The 21,659-nt window shown below is 41.2% G+C and overlaps 1 protein-coding gene across 2 annotated transcripts in view; it reads right to left on the bottom strand.

The window, feature by feature from the left end:
* itpr2 (inositol 1,4,5-trisphosphate receptor, type 2) overlaps positions 1-16,242 on the bottom strand; it is an 80,889-nt gene extending 64,647 nt beyond the window's left edge. For both annotated transcript variants that reach the window (XM_033634213.2, XM_033634214.2), the window contains exons 1-10: positions 15,844-16,242; positions 9,090-9,160; positions 8,687-8,805; positions 8,507-8,593; positions 6,304-6,462; positions 5,401-5,499; positions 5,065-5,148; positions 3,975-4,121; positions 2,988-3,083; positions 1,812-1,856 (exon numbers count right to left, since the gene is read on the bottom strand). In XM_033634213.2, coding sequence (XP_033490104.1) covers positions 1,812-1,856; positions 2,988-3,083; positions 3,975-4,121; positions 5,065-5,148; positions 5,401-5,499; positions 6,304-6,462; positions 8,507-8,593; positions 8,687-8,805; positions 9,090-9,160; positions 15,844-15,935 — 999 coding nt within the window. In that variant the 5' untranslated portion in view covers positions 15,936-16,242. The remainder of the gene's footprint in view (positions 1-1,811; positions 1,857-2,987; positions 3,084-3,974; positions 4,122-5,064; positions 5,149-5,400; positions 5,500-6,303; positions 6,463-8,506; positions 8,594-8,686; positions 8,806-9,089; positions 9,161-15,843) is intronic.
* Between the last annotated feature and the right edge of the window lie 5,417 nt (positions 16,243-21,659).

The following is a 21,659-nucleotide window of genomic DNA, read 5'->3' as shown; positions in this document are numbered from 1 at the left end:
AACACGCACACACACAGAGAGGAAGTAGAAATTAATGTCTGCAGTGTAAAAGTTTTACAGCACAGACAGTGAGATCGCTTATCAGTACTCAGACTGTGGATTTTATCTTGTCTCTACAAATTTTAAACAGTACATGTCCTTTCTATGTGCAGTCCAAATTAGGGCTGCAGGAGTGCAAAAAAATCATACTGTAAACATTTTTTGAGAGACACTATGATATGAGTTTTGATTTCAGGAATATAAAAATGATAATAATATGATTTATGCTGGGGTCTGTACCAAACAAGCATCTGACCTGCCTCAAACTGCCTATTCTGTTTACTAGCCATCACAAAACTCAAAATGTTGATACAATTAGTCAATCAATCGATAAGTCAAGTCAATCAATAACCTACTCAGTTATTTCTATGTCCACAGGCTGACAAATAGTTAAGTGCCCAGTGCCCACAGCAGGGCACACAGCAGGACAACACCTTCTCTGACCTTCACGTCCAGCAGCACTGGGACACAATTTTAAACTGCACTCACACACTTTCTATTTCACACATATCATATATATGTCTTGCTATATTCTTAAAAAAAAAAAAAAAAAAAAAATCAAAAAAAAAAAATCATATAAATTCATTGAATCGTAATGTTGAGTATTAGTGGGTCTATGCGAGGCTGATCTCAGACATGTTTTGTGTCAAGCTGCCATATCTTTCCACACACACTCACATAAATATTGATAAGTGAGCAAAACTGTTGATAAAATCTATAATTAAGGGTGGACGGATGTGAGCCAAACTATACTGTCACAGCTTCTTACTCTAATGAGGTATCAAATTACACAGAGATGTAGCCATAGAGCCATGACTTCTCTGTGTGGTGTGTTAGACACTGCGGTACGTAGGCTGGTACAGTCTGCGCTGTGCAGTTGCAGCACATAATGGCGAGGGTTAATTTCTCCCACTGTTCTCTGCATGTCAATGGGAAGCTCCCCAGAGCTGCTTCCACGCCTCAGCTTCTCTATCCTCCCACTCCTCTCCCCCTCCTCCTTCTCCCACACCAACCCCCCCCCTCTGCTGGTGACTCACCCCACCAGCTTAGCACAGGCGAGTGGAGCAGAGCAGACAGCACGTCTGCCTCCCCTCCATCCCCTCTCGCAGGGCACCCCCACACCCAGACGTTATGTAAGGAGCCCCCTGTGTGTCTGAAATTCAGCATGTGCATGAGAAAGTGTGTGAGGCTGAGAGAGTTTGTGTGCGTGTTCCTCACTCTGCCAGAATACAAATGTGCAAGGTAGCTGAGAGCTGAAAGAAATGTCTAGATATAGATTCAGACTTTGTGTGTGAGTGTAAGAGAACCGGCGGTATTGCATAACCAAAGGATAAGGAGACAGAGAAGGGCCCAAAGTTGGACAGACAAGATGTAACTGCTGAGATGATCGCTGTTGCCGTTTAAACAGGGAGTGCAATTACATGGACATGAATAATTTATGAGGCTGAGGTTATGATCATTTTCGGAATATGGTGTTAGCCTGAGCACAAAGAAATCGGGTTTTCATTTTCCCAGTGTCTTTGGAGTACTCCAGCTAGCATATTTGGGTTTCTCATAGACAGGATATAAGGTTTACATGCTCAAACACACATAAACGTGATGCTCCAAAAGCCAAATCAAAACTGTTATTCATGTCCATGTAAAGGCACTCATTGTAATTGCTCTCATGTTCTTTTAAAATGTTACCTTAGAGTAACCTCTTGGTCACAGCCAGCCTGAGGTCTGAGCTGTATGTGACTCTGCAGCTAAATGTGCTTGTTTGACTGACTCACCTCTCCTTTGGGCTCCACCGTGTTGTCTTTGAATTCAGGGTTCACCTGCGGAGAAACTGACAGTCAGTCACCTAAAATATAAAAAACAATCTGATGATAATCCTGTCAATATCATCCCCATCACCCTAAAATGCATACTGTTCAACAGCAGATGGGTGATAGTGGCCATATCAGTGGGAATACTGCCACCTACAGCACATCACCTACAATCCCCTTCAACTGTGCTTATTCAGACACTGCAAAGTAGATGCTGTCAGTGTGGAAAAAATGTGATGCAGACAAAAGATACTTTCCAAAAGTACTGAGGAATTAAACACAATGATTCACAGCTACAAAATTAGATGGAGGCATTACAAAGGCTTGAAGGTGATTTCAGGTAAAATCACAAAGTCCATGCAGCAATGAAAGTGATGGGGGTAGGAGAAAAATTTAATATCACACATTCCAAATATTGGAGAGAGTTTGCTTGAGATATTTTCTATCCCCGAATAAATATGGGACATACTACCCCTAAGCGAGAACTAACTGCTGGAGAGGAAGTGGAGAACTAACAGCAACCTATACTCATAACTCTTTCCTCTGCCCAGTCTTAACGCCCTTTTGGGACGAGGTTAAGAAAACAATACAATTCATACCTGATTTTAAAGAACCCTTACAGATAGAAAACATACTTGGAGTTAAATCATGTGGACAGATACATCAGAATGAAGTGTGTGGAAGCCATGAAGCAGGTGTCAAGGATGTAGAAAAGTCCAGTAATACCCAAACTGAATTCATGGATAGCAACAATAGAGCAGATTCATCAAATGGAGAATTTAACTTTTACAGCCAGAGACTAATTCGAGAAATGGAACAAATTATATTCCAACAGCAGAATGCACAAAATGAGACAGGTACGATTCTACACCAATGATGGCAGACCCCTCCCGTACCCTGTATTCAGAGTACGTACTGCACCCATCAGGTTGACGCTATAGAGTTCCAATTAAATACAGGAGGAGATACCTGAATATGCATAAAAACTCTTTCATCCTATCAGTGAATCTCCTAAACTCCGGACAAGAGGGTGTACTATGTGTGTATTTTTATGTGGCAGACTTTACATCCAAGACAGATTCCATTAGGGACAAAGTAATCTTGAATCTTGAATGACAAAGGGTTAGAAGTCAAACTCACCTCAGCTGCGAGGTAATTCCCAGTCGCCAGGTGCTTGAAGCGGAAGAGACTGTTCCACTGGCCGGCTCCGCCTCTACAGGGGTCATAGTGCACAACCTGGCATAGAAACACAACATCAGTTTCTGTCCATCGTTTAGGATGTTTTCTGTCTCCTGCAAGTACGTGTTTAAGTGTCAGTTTGTGCTTGCCTCCAGCTGGTCTGATACAGTGCAGAGGGACTTTCTCAACATTGTTCACAGTGTTCAGTTTATGTCTGTATGGATATTACTGTACAACGCTGCTCATTTATTGTCTGGTTTTGTTTAGCAGACAGCACCACTCCTCGTGGGATAGGACTGATTCAAAGGCAGCCGGAGGATGACTTATTTTATTTGGAGTGGTTATTGAAAGTGAGAATATTTCACACACCAAATGAGTTGCAGTTTAGCCTGTCACTGCAGAGTCAGAGTGAGTCAGAATGAGTGTCACCCTATGTGCCAAGTGCAACAGGAATTTGTGTTTGTCATACTGGCGCAACAACATGTCAACAACTGATATGGTAACATAAGCACTTCTGGCACAAAAGGCAGAGGGACAACAGGAACTTCGACTTAGCGCAGGCTGATAAAGAGGAACATCTAGTACAATAGACAGTGGATCACAAAGAGCTAAAAGGTTAAAGTGGCAGACAGGCAGACAGTATGTGTCATTGAAGGGGAAATTATGGTCTGAATGTTTATGTTTGGTTAAACTGAGCTGCGCAAAGCTTATGATTCAACTCGCTTTAGCAGAGTCCTTTATTTTGTTGATGTATGGCTGGTTGTTATTAAAGGGGCAACACATATTTTTCAATTTCATTATGTCTACAAATTGCACTCAGACCAAAAAGTCCCCAGAACATGATAAATGAACACAACTTCTTTCTAAAAACAATGATTCTACTGAATCAGCATCAATGATGTGCCTAAAATTAAAGCAACACGTTGTTATTTCCTGTTTGTGTTTCACCTCGATCTCCCAGAGAGCCTTGGAGCTGGTGGCGGAGGTGGCAGACTGTCGCAGTGTGGTCCTGAGAAAGACGTGCTGCTGCTTCTTGTACTCGTCACAGGTCAGAAACTTCTCCTGCTCGGCGTGGAACAGCCTCACCACATCTCCCTGACAGAGGACGCAAACAGAACATGATACTGCTGCAAGATAAGTGCGTGCTGTTTGCTCTGAGGTCATGCAAACTACATGCAGTTGTGAGAAATAGATGCACTGAGGAGGCAGGTCTAAAATCAAATGAATGATCTCCTGTGACAGAGTCATTAAACACACAGTGGCTGAACGACTTGAAGACTTGCAGACCTTGGCCCTGGGACAACTTGAATATTTAATTTCTGCTAGTTTCACTAATTAATTATCTTTTTTTCAGGTTTATTGTATATGTAAATAATTGATAATCAACTCCTTTACAGCCTGAATCCAACATACTATTAGTGAAAATAAATCGCCCTATTCAAAACCTATTTACATAACATTAATGACTAGCTGTTACCCATGAATCCTTATGCAATTATGTTCATATTTTCATATATTCACATACTGGCCAATTAGCTGTAATATTACGTCAAGTATAAGGACACTGCTGTGAGCCACAATGAATTGTTTTGTAACTTTGTGAGCAAGAGACTCTGACACACTGTCCACCTCAGAAACGACCAGCTGAAATACAGAGGGTGAGGCTAACACACCTAATTATGCTACAAGCGCTGGTGACAGTAGAAACAGGCAAGCACAGACAAGAGAAGACCTGGAAATATTTGGAGAATTACCTAAAGTGCAACTCAGTTTTATACAATATATGTAGTAGCTCTTTTTCAGCTAAGGGGTCCCTGGCCTGAAAAATGTTAAAGACCCCTGCTTTACAGTTCAGGCTACAATAATAACGTTTTTGTGTTTAATCCACAGAAAAAGTAAAATAATAAAAGAGATGATGATGACGATGGCCAGCAGGTCACTTTATGAGTGTCTAAATAAATTAGTTTACTCTGTGGCGTCTTTTAAAAAAGAAGAAGAAAAAAAAAAAAACAGACCTAAAAGTGGTCACACAACATACCCCCTTCAGCACATCTTCCCTGTAGTCGCTAAACTTCATGAACAAGGTGACCTTCCAGCTGGTGTTACAGTTAACAGCATTAACCTGCAGCGTGGAGCAAGAGAGTCAGAGAGGAAGGGGCACACACAACACCAAATTATGATTCTTATCATACACAAGCCACATATAGTCTTTAAAATCCTTCAAAAATGCAGTTTTAAAAGGACTAAGATGATACAGTATTTCATTAAAGACTATTAGATAAACTAAAGCTTGAAGACAAGCTACAGGACAGGTATCTGAGAACAGCCACGTGTTTCAGCACTGATAAAAACAATACGGATTAATTAGTCCCACCTCTTTGCAGCCAGGGTTGTCCAGCAGCTCGATGTTACTGGCATGAAGAGGCTGCCCTGCGTTCACTGGCATCAGCACCACCTTGTCTCCGACCACCACCTTGAACCCAATTAGAGACAGTCACGTCCCAGCACAGGTGAAGACACAGGGTGATAAACTTCCAGACGTGTTCAAATGGATTAAACAGGAAGTAAGAGTGTCCATGCAAGGGGCTCGTCTAAAGTCTGCAAACATCCCCTTATTTAAGGAAAAGGGTGCTATGTGCATCAGCAACAGGCCGCCTCACATGAGCTGTTCACAGCAAACAAGTTTATTCATACCGTGGTGAGTGGACATGAATGCAGCATACAGAGGTATGGTGACTGGAAAGTACACTGCCTGTCATTGTATCATCGCTTGCACAATACATGCTCTCTAACCCAATCTAACAGACTGTAAACAGTATCTCATGTTATCCAGCCACACACAAGCACACAGTGGCTCCAGTAACGGGTGGCTCATCACACTTATTCCAATGCTGCGCTGGAATATGTAAAAACATTTTAAATACAATGCAGCATCAGTGACAAACAGTAGATAGAAGATAACAACCGGCTGGATGCTTTAAAAGCTCAACCTAAAAGACTAACATGCAACGGAAAGGCTGGTGTATCCATGCTTTTTACATCATACTCTGTGTCTGACCCAATAATGCACAAACACCATGCACAATCAAGAGCAATACCTTTAACCATAGGATGCTAAAGCCAAAGGGGGAAGGACAAAATCAGAAAGGTTACTGGGACACGGCGAACAATGAACTGACAGATGACAAAGTCGGACATCTGCTGTACTCGTAACAGAGAGCAATGACACGTTTTTGTACAGTGCTTTGTGTCCATAGAAATGTGGAGTGAGACCTACATTATCTCCTTCGCTGCGGAGCTTCCAGAAGGGCTGAATGTAGAACCAGGAGCCCTCGTTCCCGGCCGGGTCCAAAGAAACCCGCATGGCATTCTTCTCAAGCAAAGCAGGGAGACGCTTGTTCACCGTCAGGTACTTGTTACTCTTAATGTGCAGGAGCTGAGACAGAAGAGTCAGAGTGTTTGGATACTATGAGCACAGTGGTGGAGCAAGTATTGAGATCCTTAACCAGGGGTACTCATACCACACTATAAAAAATACTTGATTAAGAGTAAAAGTCTTACATTTTAAGTTTTACTCTAGTAAAAGTATGCAAGTGTAGGAAAATTTAGTTGGTGTATAAAAGGTGCAGAAAAAATGCAGAAAATGCCTCTGTGACTGTTAGACCAGTGGTTCCCAACTGGTCAAACAGTCACAGTTCAATTTCTCCTTAGTCATTAGTTCAAGGTCCACACAGTTTAATACATTCAGCGTCATACTTGTGCTTGGCCATGTTCTTGAGCTAGTTTGCCGTCTCTGTTAAATAGCTGTCCATTTTTAAGTCACACTGCAGCAGGAAATAACACTTCAGAATAAAAACTCTTTGCCGAAAATTCACTGTGCGTAAAAATAAACTGTGTTCTTGACAAGCTTGACATGTCTGTGAGTCACTTGTGGTCCATTCAGAGTGGATCCTCAACCCACTTTTGGACCGCGACCCACCAGTTGGGAACCACTGTGTTAGACTATCATATTTATATTAAATATTAAATAATTTGATTATTACCTCCGCTAGGAGGTCATGTTTTCGGTGCTGTTTGTCAGCAGGATTATGGAAAACCTACTGGCCCAATTTCCATGAAACTTGGGGGAAGGTCACAGCATGGGCCAAGGAATAACCCACTAAATTTTGGAGTGGATCCAAATTACAGGGTGGATGCACAAATTAATTTTCACTTTCATTAACAGTGTGAGGCATTTGGCCTTGGCAGAGGTCTGCGCTCTTCAAATGCCCTTCCAGTTTTAATTATCAATTCATCTCTTGATTATCTCACTCGAATAATTGACTGTTTGGTTTTTAAAATTTCAGAAAATTCCTATCACAGTTACCTGGAGCCCAAAGTGACACCTTCACAATGCATGTTTTTTTCCAACCAATGGTCCAAAGGTTAAAGGGACGGTTCAGCCCTAAATCAAAAATACATATTTTTCCTCTTACCTGTAGGGCTGTTTATCAGTCTAGATTGTTTGGGTGTGAGTTGCCGAGTGTTGGAGATATCAGCCATAGAGATGTCTGCCTTCTCTCAAATATTACTCAACTACAACTGCCAACTGTATAACAGTGCAGAAGGAAGTGTGCTGCTACTGCTAGCTCACCTAGCACCTCTGAGCTAGCTGACGTTAAGAGCCCAGCTGAGGAGGATGCCATTAATAGCTACATCTCGTGCTGTCATAAGCACAATCCTCCCATCATTGAGTGGATGCACACTTCCTTCTGCACAGTGATACAGCTATTTACAGTAGAAAAAAGGTCCTACATGAAACTGTTCACAAGGTCTGTTGATTATTTTGAGTAACTGGGTCATAATTTCTGGAAAGAGACATTACTGTGGAGTTTTTCAAATGTAGTTTGTGGGGCTTTCAGCACCACAAGCTGAGTAACTTCTGATTCCATTATATTTGAGAGAGGACATTCGGCAACTAACACCAAAACAATCTAGATTGATAAATAGCACTACAGGTAAGGGGAAAATATGTAATTTTATTTTGGGGTGAACTGTGATAAAGTATCCTATTTTAGAGTACCAAGTTAACGTACTTAGTTACTTTCTACGGCTGTACAAAAGTAAGAGAAAATAAACTATCCAGCACATTTCCTATTCCATTTAACAAACAGGGGCTAAATTATATCAGTGTTCTAAGTCAGCTCTAATAAACTGCTCATTGAAAAAGGCCTTTTTACTAAACGATCAGTGGAGACTGCCTTGAGCAGTTTTTTTAATAGCAGTTAAATATGTTGTGGCTTTTCTCAATTCACCCTCAAAACAAGAGTCAATCAATGAGTAAAACCAAATACCACCATTGAGGACTTTTACAAAATTGCCTGAGGTATCGGGGGGTTGAGTTACAGTAACACAGCCTTTGTAAACAAGGAAACCAAAACAAAGCTCTCGTGTGAGGACAATCCGACGCCGCAGGTGTTTGCTGAAGAGACGGGCTGTACCTGGATGACATTACTGTATTTCACAACTTCTCCGAGCAGCTTCTTGTTCTCAGACTCGTTCTGCTTCTGCTCCAGTTCCGCCGCATCCTGAGTGACGAGACAGAGATTTACTAAAGCTCTGTCACGCAAATGACAATAGAGATCTAGATGCAGATAGTGATCTTTAAATAGAGGCTCTACCTGTAACTTCTTAAACAGGTCTCCCTGTGTGTTGTTGTTCCCTTGTTTTCCTTGTTTGGCCTTCCAGAATTGCTTCTGGGCCGAGTATCTGTTCATGGGACACACCTTGAAGAGGCAATCTGCAGAGGAAGAGCACACAGGAGTCATTCTCTGTGAGTCTGGTTAAGTGCCACTGCAGGGTCTTTATGTGGTGAGACAGCATTTTTGAGGTTAATGTTTACTTACCCACCAGCGGCCTGTGGAGTCACTTAAACACATACAAGCTCCTCTAAAACCACAATGTTGTTTTAAACAACACAGAGCGCAAAGGATCTGGTCAGCCTGTGTGTGTGTGTGTGTGTGTGTGTGTGTGTGTGTGTTTGTGTATGTAAACACGAACTGGTGCGACTATATTCCCACATACCTCTGAACTTTTTGGGCGGGTTGGCCAGGTCGCCAGCATCAGGCTGGACGACACACCTGTCATCGACAAGCCTGCAGAGAGGAGGACAAAATCACCATCATTTCTTCAAACTTTAACCTTTATGCAAATTGACCAGCAAATCACTCGCCTTAAAAACAACAGTTCCACACTGTAGCCTAAGTGTGATCCCAGTCAAATGCAAATCTGCAAAGAAGAGCCTGCTATTATAACCCATCATTTGAATATTCAGTTCAAAACCACACTGGCTCTACAGCGGATTGGCCACCTGCAGGATGAAAAGCTCAGCTGGCAACACAAGAAAGACTGACGGCTCTGTTCACCATCACACCCATCTCCTGAGAGCTCTCCCAGTACCTGGATTGATGCTCTGAACATTTATGGATGGAGCTCATCTAATTTAACATCACTTTGATCTCCACTTTCCAGCCCAACAGGGGGGATCTGCTCAGTCTACTTTGTATTGAGATAGATGAACCGGGGTAGAATGACAACCAGGTTTCTGCAGCTTTACATGGATGCATGGAAAGAATATCTAATTACATGTAACAAAACCAGACATCAATGTGGTGTGTACAATGATGCTTTGAGAGTGAACATTATACTGGAGCTTCTCAGTAAGTGCAAACTCTACTCTTGGTTACTAAAGCATGCATCGACTGCAATGGGCTGCTGCCACCAGAGGAAACCATGTGGTTTCTGCGCAGGGTTGATTAGACAACATTCGAGGGGTGTCATCCAGTCGATAACTGCCGTGTTTCCCACATCCTAACTTTTTATTTGCTAGTTACTTACTATTTCACACGTGAGAGATGTGTCATTGACAGGATTAGTGATGCACAGTGGGTTATTGTAATACACACATTTATCAGGCAGTCAGTTAGACTTGTGAAGCTGATGACAGATATCTAGACTAGCTGACAGGCATGAAATAACGTTGCACAAGAGCATTACGTAAACGCTGTGTGCACATGGTTAGTATTCATTTAAATAGACTAATTTACCACATTCATGAAAGCATGTATTCATCTGTCACATCACATTATGCATCAGTGGGACAGGTGAAGATGAGTAATATCTGACGACATGAAGTTTGTCTTGTCATTGGATGGTTCAAAGGAGTAGGTCTTTACAATTTTGAACCCTGGCTTAAAATGGGTTCCTGCAAAAACAACAAGTTAAAGCTACAGTTGGCAACTTTGCGTCATATTTGCTGAAACTGTCACTATATTCTGAAAATAGTATATGAGATAGATAATCACTGATAAAAGTCCCTCCTCCTCCTCTTCCTACTGCCTCTGATGGCATTTGCCACAATCAACCACAGTTTACTGAAAACACCCAACCAGAGCCGAGGAGTCTCTAACGCAGATGTCAATCATGGCTTGTGGTCAGACTTGGCAGCGTTAATCAAATATGAATCAAGATTCTGTTACTGCATTGCCTATTTCTCGCCTTAAAGGAAGTGGCCACTTTAGAATGAAAATACAGACAGTACTTACTCACCTTCATGCCAACAAGAAGTCCATTGTAGATTTTTAATCTACAAAACTCATTCAGGGTATCGGAGGATAACAGCTAGCCGGAATAATAGCTACACTTGAAGTGCATGGAATCCACATTTTGAAAATGTAATAAAACTCTGCTAATGCATTTCAAAAAAACGTCAGAACAGCTTGTCTGTTGTAATCCAAGCGCCCTGAAGCTGCGGCATGCAAAATTGACTTGAAAAGACGTAAATTACTCCACTTTTATAGCATTATTTCTCACCGTGGTCAGTTAGCCTGCCCTGCAGGTTTGCTGTGTTTACATGGCAACTCACGCGAGACCAGCTTGGCACTTGGACGAGCCGTTGTGACGTTTTTGAAATGCATTAGCTGAGTTTTATCACATTTTCAAAATGTGGGTTCCATGTAGCTGTTATTCCGTTATCCTCCGATACCCCGAACGAGTTTTGTGGATTAAAAAACTACACTGGACTTCTTGTCGGCATGAGGGTCAGTAAGTACTGTCTGTATTTTCTTTTTTTTAAAGATATTTTTTGGGGCATTTTGCCTTTAATGGACAGGACAGGTAAGTGTGAAAGAGGGAGAGAGCGAGGGGATGACATGCAGCGAAGGGCCACAGGCTGGACTCGAACCCGGGCCACTGCGGCAACAGCCTTATACATGGGGCGCCTGCTTTACCCACTAAGCCACCAACGTCCCTACTGTCTGTATTTTCATTCTAAAGTGGCCATTTCCCTTAAATGTTTTCAGGAACATATTTTAGTGTACTGTTTAGCTGTTTCAGCAATATGACAAAAGTCATTTTTTTTATAAGTTACCAACTACAGCCTTAACAAAGTTCAATTTCAGCCACCTAGCAGCACTGAGGGTGAGGGTGCTTACAAAAGCTGGAATGGCAGACAGTCCATTATTTAGTGAATTTGGAGGAGCGAAAGCAGGCAAAACAACCAAGACGGAAGAAAGAACAGGTTTACCAAAAGAATACCTAAAACATCAAAGTCACTGGGGGCCTGAGGGAGGAGGGGAATGGGGGTATCTTTCTGTCTTGTGACTCAAATACAGGTCTGGCTGCAGTCGTTAAATAAACTTTTCTGCACATGAGAGAAAGTATTGAACTAAATTCTTGAACTAGACTGGTGATGTTTTAAACAAACTTAATCCACAAATCTGAAGTTACACCTGGTTTTAAAGTGTTATTTAAGACTTCACTTAGTCCTGGAGTTCTTAAGTGCTATATCGTAGGCAACTGGACTTGCTTGAGTTTCTTGAAGATGTTTCGTCTGTCATCCAAGAGGTTTCTTCAATCCAGAAGTGAACTACAATATAGCAATTAAGATTACCATGACCTGGATGATGGAGAATCTTCACAAGCTTAGTCCTGGAGTAACTAAAATCAAGACCAGGCTCAATATGATGAACCAAATGTGAGATAATCTGGTGTAAAAGTGTTCTTCAGTTGAGAGCTAGGTTTATTTCATGCATTAAAAAAAGTTCTCTAAGGGCGAGGGTCACAGTGTTTGAGGAGGTTTTCTTGTGTGCAGTTCAGGACACACAGAGTTTGTAGGTTGTTTGCAGTTTTACAGTCATATATGACTTTATACCAGAGATATGTTGTAATTTCAAAGAAGGGCTGGGTGATATGGAGAAAATCAAATATCATGAAACATTTGACCAAATACCCTGATGTCTGATATTTTGACAATATTGTAGGGTTGACTTATTGTAATGCGCCTATGTTATTATAAAGTCTAAAATCTATGACAACATCCAGTGTCATATCAGGATATCAAATATTGATATACTGCCCAGCCCTGACTTCAACCTGCTGGAATAAACTCTCTAACACCAGCTATATCAAAGACTCTGTATCATCCCATTCCCTTAATCCCATTTGCACCACAGGCCGAGTTGCACAAGCACATCCATTCATCCCGTCCACTGAGGAGAAACATAATGCAATGCACAATTCCTCCAATTCATACAAAGCTGGCAGCCCTGCCTAAGTGAGCTGAGCCATTTCCTATTTATGCCACGGTTCTTGATCAGTGTCAATCCACAGGCCGTGTATTATTTCCTCCGGCTCCATATCACAGTTACATCTAAATGAGACACAATAGAGCCCAACAGGAAGCAGAATCAAGTGCTAAATGGCTAAACAGGAAGGTTCGCTGGAAAAGTCCCTCTAGCTCATAAATAAGTAACCGTAAGTCCGCAGAGAGCGGGGCCGTAGTTCAAACAGAGAGGCTTTGACGGTGCCTGACTCTCCCAGCCAGTGCGAGAGTTTGCTCTCTAACTGGGTTAAACATGAACCAGTGATACCAGGCTGGACACAGAGTAGCTAATTTTAGCTGCTTTGCTTGTCTTGAGCGTATTGAGACAACAACGCAGAGAAAATACAGCATGAAAATGCAGAGCAGCAGGTTTGATAAGTTTGTTCTGCTCAGTCTTTTCTATAGGAAAAAGTAAAGGCAACAGAGGAATGACTCATCCTTAAAAAAAGGAAAAGATTTTATAACCAGTGCCTGTTATTGCATGTTCCAACGTGCTGATAAAGCTGCACAGTAATTTAATTGCGTCACACGCTTCCTCAGTAAATGTATCATGTCATTATTTCCCTTTGTGTGGAACACATAAATCAATAGGAAAACAATTACATACAAAAACACTTAGATAACCCCAATACATATGACTCAAGTAAGAGGATTATTATGGATCTCCACAATGAACTGTTCTAATAATTAAAAATGTGTCAAGGCCCAAAATCCGAGGAGTCAAGGTCACTAATGGATCTGGATCAGGGAGTGTTTGCAATGTAAGGTGTGTGAGGATTTTATGTTATCCAAAGCAAACAAGGGCATGAGCAGCCTTGTGTAGCCGAGGTTACATCGTGCTCACAGGGGCTGTGGCTCAGGGAGGTTCCTGCAGGGTCTGTCGCTCTTTCTCTCCGGGCCTTGGTGAGCTCTGGCACAACACAGCCAGCCTTTGATAAAATGTTCAGTGCTTCTGTCAAACTACATGAGTTATTGAATCGCTGATAAGAGTTCCACTGCTTTGCTTCACAACAACAAGAGCTGTGAACAATCGCCGCTGTGCACTTTTGCTTTTCGAAATTTACAGCCCCTGTGTGTGCTACTGCTGCGGCGGCTGCTGCTTACATTTGCATTGGCACAGGGCTTTACATTTGAGCTTTGCAGCAAAAGAATTCAGGTTGGTTGTGTGCACTGCTGCAGATAGTGAGGCAGGGAACACAAACAGGTTGTAAGTCAAGGTGCTAACATGTTTTAGCTGACGTTTGCTCCAAGATCTGTGATTGCTTTGATCCTCCACAGCACAGGGCTTTAAAGAAGAGGCTTTCACATAGAGCATATTCCAGCTGTCGTGACGTTTCTGTCTGTAAGAGGAACTTAAGGGAGAAAAGGGAAAGAGAGAGAAAGAGAAACAGAGTGAGGAAAAGGGAGAGGAGGTGGGTGGGGCGCGTTCATTCCTCAGAGCCAGTCGATCTTTCCTCGCTTGTTGTGCAGGCTCAGAGGCCAGAGTGCACCTGGAACCGCCGAGGCATTTCACCTTGCGCTGAAGCTTTCGGCTCAGGGGGAACTACGGGCAGACAAACTGCTGGTGGCAGTTTTTGCATTGCTGTGTGAAGAATGACAAACTGAAAAGCAGTTTCCATTACACCTACACACAGCCTCAAATATCAGACTGACAACTGACAGTATGAGCTAAGACATATTTAAAGCAGGTCCCAGACTCTTTGGAGTGGAAATGAAGCAGCGTGATGCAAACCTTTATGATTAACTGAATATGTTTATGACCAGTCGGCGATTATAAGAGATGACAGAGTATTTCACAAAAAAGCAAGACTGATAAAAGATCTGACAATACTTACCGTGTGAGCCCTCAGATTTATTTTACGACCCATTAAATTGGCTCTGTCCCCCTGGTTGGTAACCAGTGTTTAAAGTGATAGCCTACTACAGGGATTGGCAAACTTTACCATACTACTTTGAACTGATAACAATTTTAAAAACATTTGTCTGGAGCTGCTGAGCCTTTGAATAAAAGCAACACAGCCTGTTTAGTCTAAATTAGCCCATTAACATCTCTGATAGGTCTAAATGAGCACTCATTAATATGATTTACCACTAGGTGTATACTCTGCAGTGGACTATTCAGGATTATTTGGAACTTTAACTCTGCAGTGTTGGCAGTGAAAACAAGCAAATCTGTTCACGCACTATTAAATTCTCTTTTTTCAGACTATCACAGGGCTGACACATAGAGACAGACAATCATTCACGCTCACATTCACACCTATGGGCAATTTACCAAATAACCTGGCTTGCATGTGTTTGGACTGTGGGAGGAAACCGGAGCACCCAGTGAAAACCCACGCAGACACTGGGAGAACATGCAAACTCTTCTAACCGCCCACCCTGGGTTTGAACCAGGAACCCTCTTGCTGTGAGGTGACAATGCTAACCACTGCACCATGTTTTCCATAATTACATTTTGTTGTCAAAGCCACATGAAGCCATTGGGAAGGGGCTTCAGATCTGCAGGTTGTCTACCCCCGGTCTAATGACTGAATCTGAAAGGATGCTCCAGAGCACTCCAAATCAGGCTTGGCCTCTGTAGTATATTTCACAACATGGAAGACAACATGAACACCTTACACTAAACATAGAAATATTTTACTCCTTTACTCAAGTAAAAAAATATAGACGACATATAGGATTATCAGAGGAGAGAATGCCAAAGATCTGTAGGGTCACTAAACTCACAGACAGAATCCAAATATCTGTAAATGTCTCTTTATTCTAACTCCAAGTGAATGATAACATGATGCACCATCATTCTGCTCAGGACCCCCCTGACACCTCCTCACGCCCCCCTCTGGGTCCCCGGACCCCAGTTTGGGGCCCACAGCTGAAGCAGACCCGCTGGTAAGCATTAGCCCTGGTCTACCTGGGTAACACGCTGCTTTGCATTCCTGTTACATTTGCGTAAACGTGAAGAATTTCCTGAGAAGCTGCAGTTTGCGCGCTGACAGGCCTTGGCCACAAGTCGCACTTTAACTTTTCACTTCACTTTCAAGTGATCGCATACAGATGAAGAGAAACATAAAGCGGTGTCAGATGTAAAGTGAAAGTAGTAAAGATATGCGGATTTAATCCATATGGAGTCCTGTGAGAGAGCAGAAAGTAAAGAGGCACACAGGAGGAACATACCCCAAAGTACTGATGAAGCCATTCACCGAGCCCTCCGCGTAAAGAGACACAATGTCTCCAATGTGAAGAAAGCTGGATCTGTGCTCTGACATGTTTTACTCAATATGCCTTTTCACATTTGTTCCAGTTTCTCCATTTAGACACGACTGGTGCTTCTTCTCCTCGGGTGAAGTAATCCACACGTTACAGCGCCTCCAGTTCAGCAGCAGTCCCCAGATTCACCTTCATTCTTCCGCCTCTACATTTCACCAAGTCGATTCAGTGAAAGGAGGAAAAAAAAAGTCGAAGTGCAGAAGAGACAAACTGGTGGCGATTTAGGAGACAGCGCTGTGTGTTTTGAGACTTATTCAAGTTCTTCCTGTATGTCAGACAGACCGGAGGGTGCTCTTCTTCACATCCACTTGAGGGGGAGGAGACTGCTGCTGTCAGGGCTGTGAGCGAGTTCCGTCCAAAGACATGTTTTTGTTTTTATTCAGAGCAGGCCCTCTGAAAAGGACAGGCCATTAAAATGTAACCTGGAGAGTTAATTCTAAACGGCAGGTGTATGAGGAGACATGATGATAAATATTTAAGATGTTTTAGGGGATCAAAATGTATCATAAAGTCTGCCCAATGGACTAAGACACGTGTAACCTGTTGTTTCTGCAGGGATACTGCATGATAAGACTTGTGAATATATGGACTTTTTCCAAAACTCATCACACAGTCAGCACACCAGAGGTTAATGTGGGTCACTTTTATTTGCGTTGACACAAAATGCATTGAATGGCAACTTTCAAAATCCATTGACAGTGTATTTACACTCCATTTGGCACAGTCTTACATGTAAAAAAAACTGTCAAATTTACATTCAAACCCAAACATAACACAATATAACTATACAATCTACTGCAGTTTGCTAAATTCTGCTACATCTACATCTAAAAGAAATGTTAAACAGCAGGGCAAATTTATTTTAATAGCACATTTCATAACCAAAGGCAACCCAAAGTGCTGTACAGATTAGTCAAGTCAAAGTTTATTCTAGCCCACATACACACATTGTGCTTAAATGGGCTGTACAAATAGTAATTTTAATTCAATTTCAATATCAATTTGATCTATAAAGTCCAATATTACAAATCAAAATTAGCCTCAGAAAGCTTAACAGCCAATAAGGAAAAACTTCTGCCAAAAAAACAGGGTGGACAGACGTGCAATAGATGTCATATAAACAAAACAGAATGCATTAAAAAAAAAAAAGCATAAACTCGTCAGTGGGACGCACAACACTGAATGCCTTATTTGATGACCTCCCAAGAGTAAAGGTTTCCTTTCAGTATCTGAAACAGGAGGTCTGAGGGTCCTGGGACAGAACATTTTCATCATCAGACACTTAATGTCTTCCGTTCTGGTGAATTTTTATGCAGCAATTTGTGCTTTTCTGCTTCAGTTTATGGTGTAAATGTCTTAAATTATGTCAAAATAAAAGACCTCCCCTTACTACTACATGTTTTTATTAATGGGGGGTGCACATGCTCTAAATATTAAGGGGAGCATATCCCCCTGAAATCTACACCTATTCTACAAAAGATTTTGTACCAGGTGAGGAAAAGGGGCATTTTTCACTTGTATAGGACAATGTGGCGTCTCATTCCAGTCATACCAGTCATAGAGTGGTTTACAGCTCATCCCAAGATGGTGTCATTTTTCCCCCACCTTACTCTCCATTTCTCAACCCCAGAGAGAAATTATTTTCCTCATGGAGGTGGAAGGTTTATGACCTCCTGCCACATGATAAGATGTCCTGCTTGGCCGCAGTGAATGCTGGATGCCTGGATACATCTGCAGAAGATTCCAGGGATAGATCAAGCACGTCAAAAGATTCTTTCCCAGGTGTATTATAAGAGAGGACATGAGGTTTGATGTGGATGGGAACTGCAGAAAACAGGGTTGACTGCTGTATTTCTATATCTATATCTACTGTCTCCTGTACAAGTAGCGTTACATTGCATCACTGGGAATACTTTTAAGTTTTATTTTTTGAACTTGGAATTACTCTCTGCAAAACTTGCACGCAAATAAAGCTAACTAAAGCATGTTGCAGCAATTTTAATGAATGTCTGTGAAATATAATGTAGCACAGTCTGTGTAATAAAGCAGCATCTTTCCTTTTGTTGTAATGGAGTCTTGGTTTTTGTCAAAAAGCCAAATAAGTGACAAAGTGCTACTGTTGGGAGACAAATGTTCCCTCGAGCAGATGTCATGTCTTTGTTTTCTGTTTAATTATTTTTTCTGTGACATGCTGGTGTGTTCTCTTTTTCACAGTCATAGTTTATCTATGAAATACACACTGACCGGTGGTGGGAAAGTAACTGAACACATTTACTCAAATACTGTACTAAAGAATATTTTTGAGGTACTCACACCTTACTTCAGTATTTATGGTATATGTTACTTTAAACTTCTACCCCCACTAAACTTTCCAGATAAACAGCTTGTGAAAAATTATTGGTACACAACCTTTTTGGCCTGTGGCCCCTTATAAAAAAAACGGTGTCTTGTTGGGGCTCCTTGTCACATTTCAGATGTTAGCATGAAAGATACATTTACCTGCTAAACTTTAAACTTTTCACAGAACACAAAGAGTAAAGACACAAAAATAAAAATAATTACAAATAATATTAAATAAAAATAAAAAATAATTACAAATTTCTCTGTACTAACTTTGCTTTTTATTCTTTCCTTTCCCACTAATTGTCTCATAACCCCTCAGATTTATCTTATGACACACTGGAGGGGCCTGACCGCTAGGTTTGTAAACCACTAGACTAAACAACCGGACATAGATGATTCAGTATTAAGAATCTTATCATATAATCTTATCAATAACAGTCACAGGGGGCATTTTTCTACAGAATGAGTACTTTTACTTTTTCTCAGTTCATTTGGTGATAGTGATGATGATGGTGGTGATGATGATGATGTTACTGTGGAAAATGTTATAGATTTTGAAACGTTGAGCCACGAAACATTCCAATTTCCAAATGTGTGATAATCATAGCACACAGACATAAAGACACCTGAAACAAAGTGCCAACATTAATCTAACTTTAGCCTCTGTTTTGTTCCTCTCAGTTCCCTTATTCATTTAAAAACTCATATAAAACTCCATAAGGTGGTCTGATGACCTGCAGTGAAACAGTGACAGAAGCCTTTAAGGAAGAAGGATGGTGGCGGCTCTAAACATTTTCATGTAATACCTAGATTGAGTCACCAGGGGCCGCTAGAGATCAAGACTCAGAGGGGTCATACGGGCAATCCCATTATCTGACCTATATCGCCCTCTAGTGTTCACTTCCCTGACTCAACAGGTAATGCTGCTGCCCCTCTGACTGGCTCTCTGTGTGTTATACAAACAAATAGACCAGTAAAGGTTATTTCATACTGGTGTCAGTAACTGGATTCTCAGTCACAGTGACACACATTTCAATCTGTAAGGCCTAACAAACATTGTTAGGTTCAGACAGATTATATACCTATAAAAATAAACCAAAACTGATTTAAAATTAAATAAAATTACAAAATAAATACAAACTATTTCTTTGACCACTATAGAGGAGGTGACAGAGTTGCATAATGGCAGACTCTCATCTGAGAATGAGAAAAATGCCCTGGAGTTCCTGAAAGAGGTGCTGATTTTTATAGCCTACTCCTCCATCACAGGTTACCACTGACCTTTTAATGCTGTAAAAGTATCTACTGTTGGCACACAAACTGCCTGGAAGTCACATCTTTACAGCCTTGATGTGCGTAATAGTTATTTTGACACACTGCCTCTAACAGGAAATAGTGCTGTATTTTACAGTCACAGTTTTTTTCATATGGTAAGAAATGAAGCAAATTGTAATTAGCATCATAGGCATGACTGTACAGTATGACCTGAGAGTGAAGTACAATGTAAGTACAGTGTGTATAATTCAGAGTATAAGGAAAAAATACAACAAATGATTTTCACGTTACTCACCTTTAAACACACTGTACAGTATACATGGTAGCCTCAGAGGTGGAAAGTAACTAAGTATATCTACTCAAGTTCGGAGAAAATGTTAGGTACTTGAGTATTTTCATTTCATGCTACTTTACACCTCCACTCCACTACATCTCAGAGAGAATATCCCGTACTTAAAGCACATTTTTCTGCTAATACCGACATTTTTTTACCTGTATTTTTGCATTGTAGTCTTATTACTTCAGTAGATTACTTTTTCCACAGTGGCCTGCTTCACTGTTCAATTACAGTTTATCACTATTCCACAGAGTAATAAAGACAGAAAAGCAAATTGCTGTAAACAAATGATTAAAACAATGACTTACAGTTATTATATGTATTATAATAACAGTGTTGAGGAAGCTACTTTAAAAGCATAGCTTACAGCTACCAATTACTTCACAATGGAAGAAGCTGAACCACAGCAAAGCTACACAATAGAGGAGAAATCTAGTTTGGTTAACTAAACCTACTTAGAAAAAGTAGTTCTAACCATGGGTGGATTATGACAAAGTGAGCCCCTGGGCCTGGACGCATGTAAGCCCCCCACCCCCCTGTTCACAGTTCATATATAAACTAAACAAAAACAAAACAAACAAAGTATTCTTGGGAAAGTTACAGGAGTGTCAGCTTTGGTTTTGTATACAATGTTCATCAGGCAGACAGCTGCTTTCCAGAAACTAGAGTCCAGATGGGGGTATGACACCAGGCAGGATTACTCAGTTAGTCATTCATTCTATTTTCTGTTACCACTTATCCTGTTGGGGGTCGCAGGGGGGCTGGAGCCTATACCAGCTGACACTGGGCGAGCGGTGGGCACACCCTGGATAGGCCGCTAGATTGTCACAGGGGTGATACATAAAGACAGACAACCATTTAGGCTCACATTCATGGGCAATTTAGAGTCACCAATGAACCTGCATGTCTTTGGACTGTGGGAGGAAGCTGGAGTACCCTGAGAAAATACACACTGACCTGGGGAGAACATGCAAGCTCCTCACAAAGGGGCTCCCCCACCCCAGGGTTTGAACCGGAAACTCTACTTGTGAGGCCACAAAGCTAACCACTGCACCACCACACCGCCCTCTGTTAGCCAGGTAACTTCTCTGAACATTTGTTAATAAATCTCAGCAATTAATATTTATGACTAACTGTGGTTGAAGGGGTTCAATTACAGAAGAGAAGCAATGGTAAAATAAAAATAATAACAAAAACCATTCCCCTCCCCTTATGGCTCAAAAATGTTTGTTTTAGTAGTTAACTACACAAAAATATGGCCAAAAAACTAATTTAACCACTTGAATCACTGTGCAAATATGAATGTGGTTGAACTACTAGCAAGCCACTGAAATGTAGTTAAACTGCTAGTTAATAATATGTAGTTCACTACTCCCCAACACTGTATTGTAGTATTTTATTTACTACTTATTCATGTGTGTATTGGGTTGGAGACAGTTAAGTCAGTGCATGTCACAGCCTAAGAGACAACCAACACAACAACATATAGTTCACCTCAACACAGATCACACTCTGCCCTTTTATTTAATATTTAAAATTAAATAAATTTAAAAATAAATGTATTTATAGGCCTATCAAAGAAAAAAACTTAAGTGTACTTCATGATTGTCACTGTCATAAACTGTAATAGTGCTTTGGCAACACATATGAAACGTCATGCCATTAAAGCTTATTGAATGAGATAGAGAGAGAGAATGTGTGTGCGTGCGTGTGTGTGTGTGTGTGTGTGTGTGTGTGTGTGTGTGTGTATTGATGTTCCCATGCAGGC

Source organism: Epinephelus lanceolatus, chromosome 5 (assembly GCF_041903045.1).
Source record: "Epinephelus lanceolatus isolate andai-2023 chromosome 5, ASM4190304v1, whole genome shotgun sequence".
Taxonomy (NCBI): Eukaryota; Metazoa; Chordata; class Actinopteri; order Perciformes; family Serranidae; genus Epinephelus; species Epinephelus lanceolatus.
This window is presented reverse-complemented; position numbering and strand designations above follow the sequence as displayed.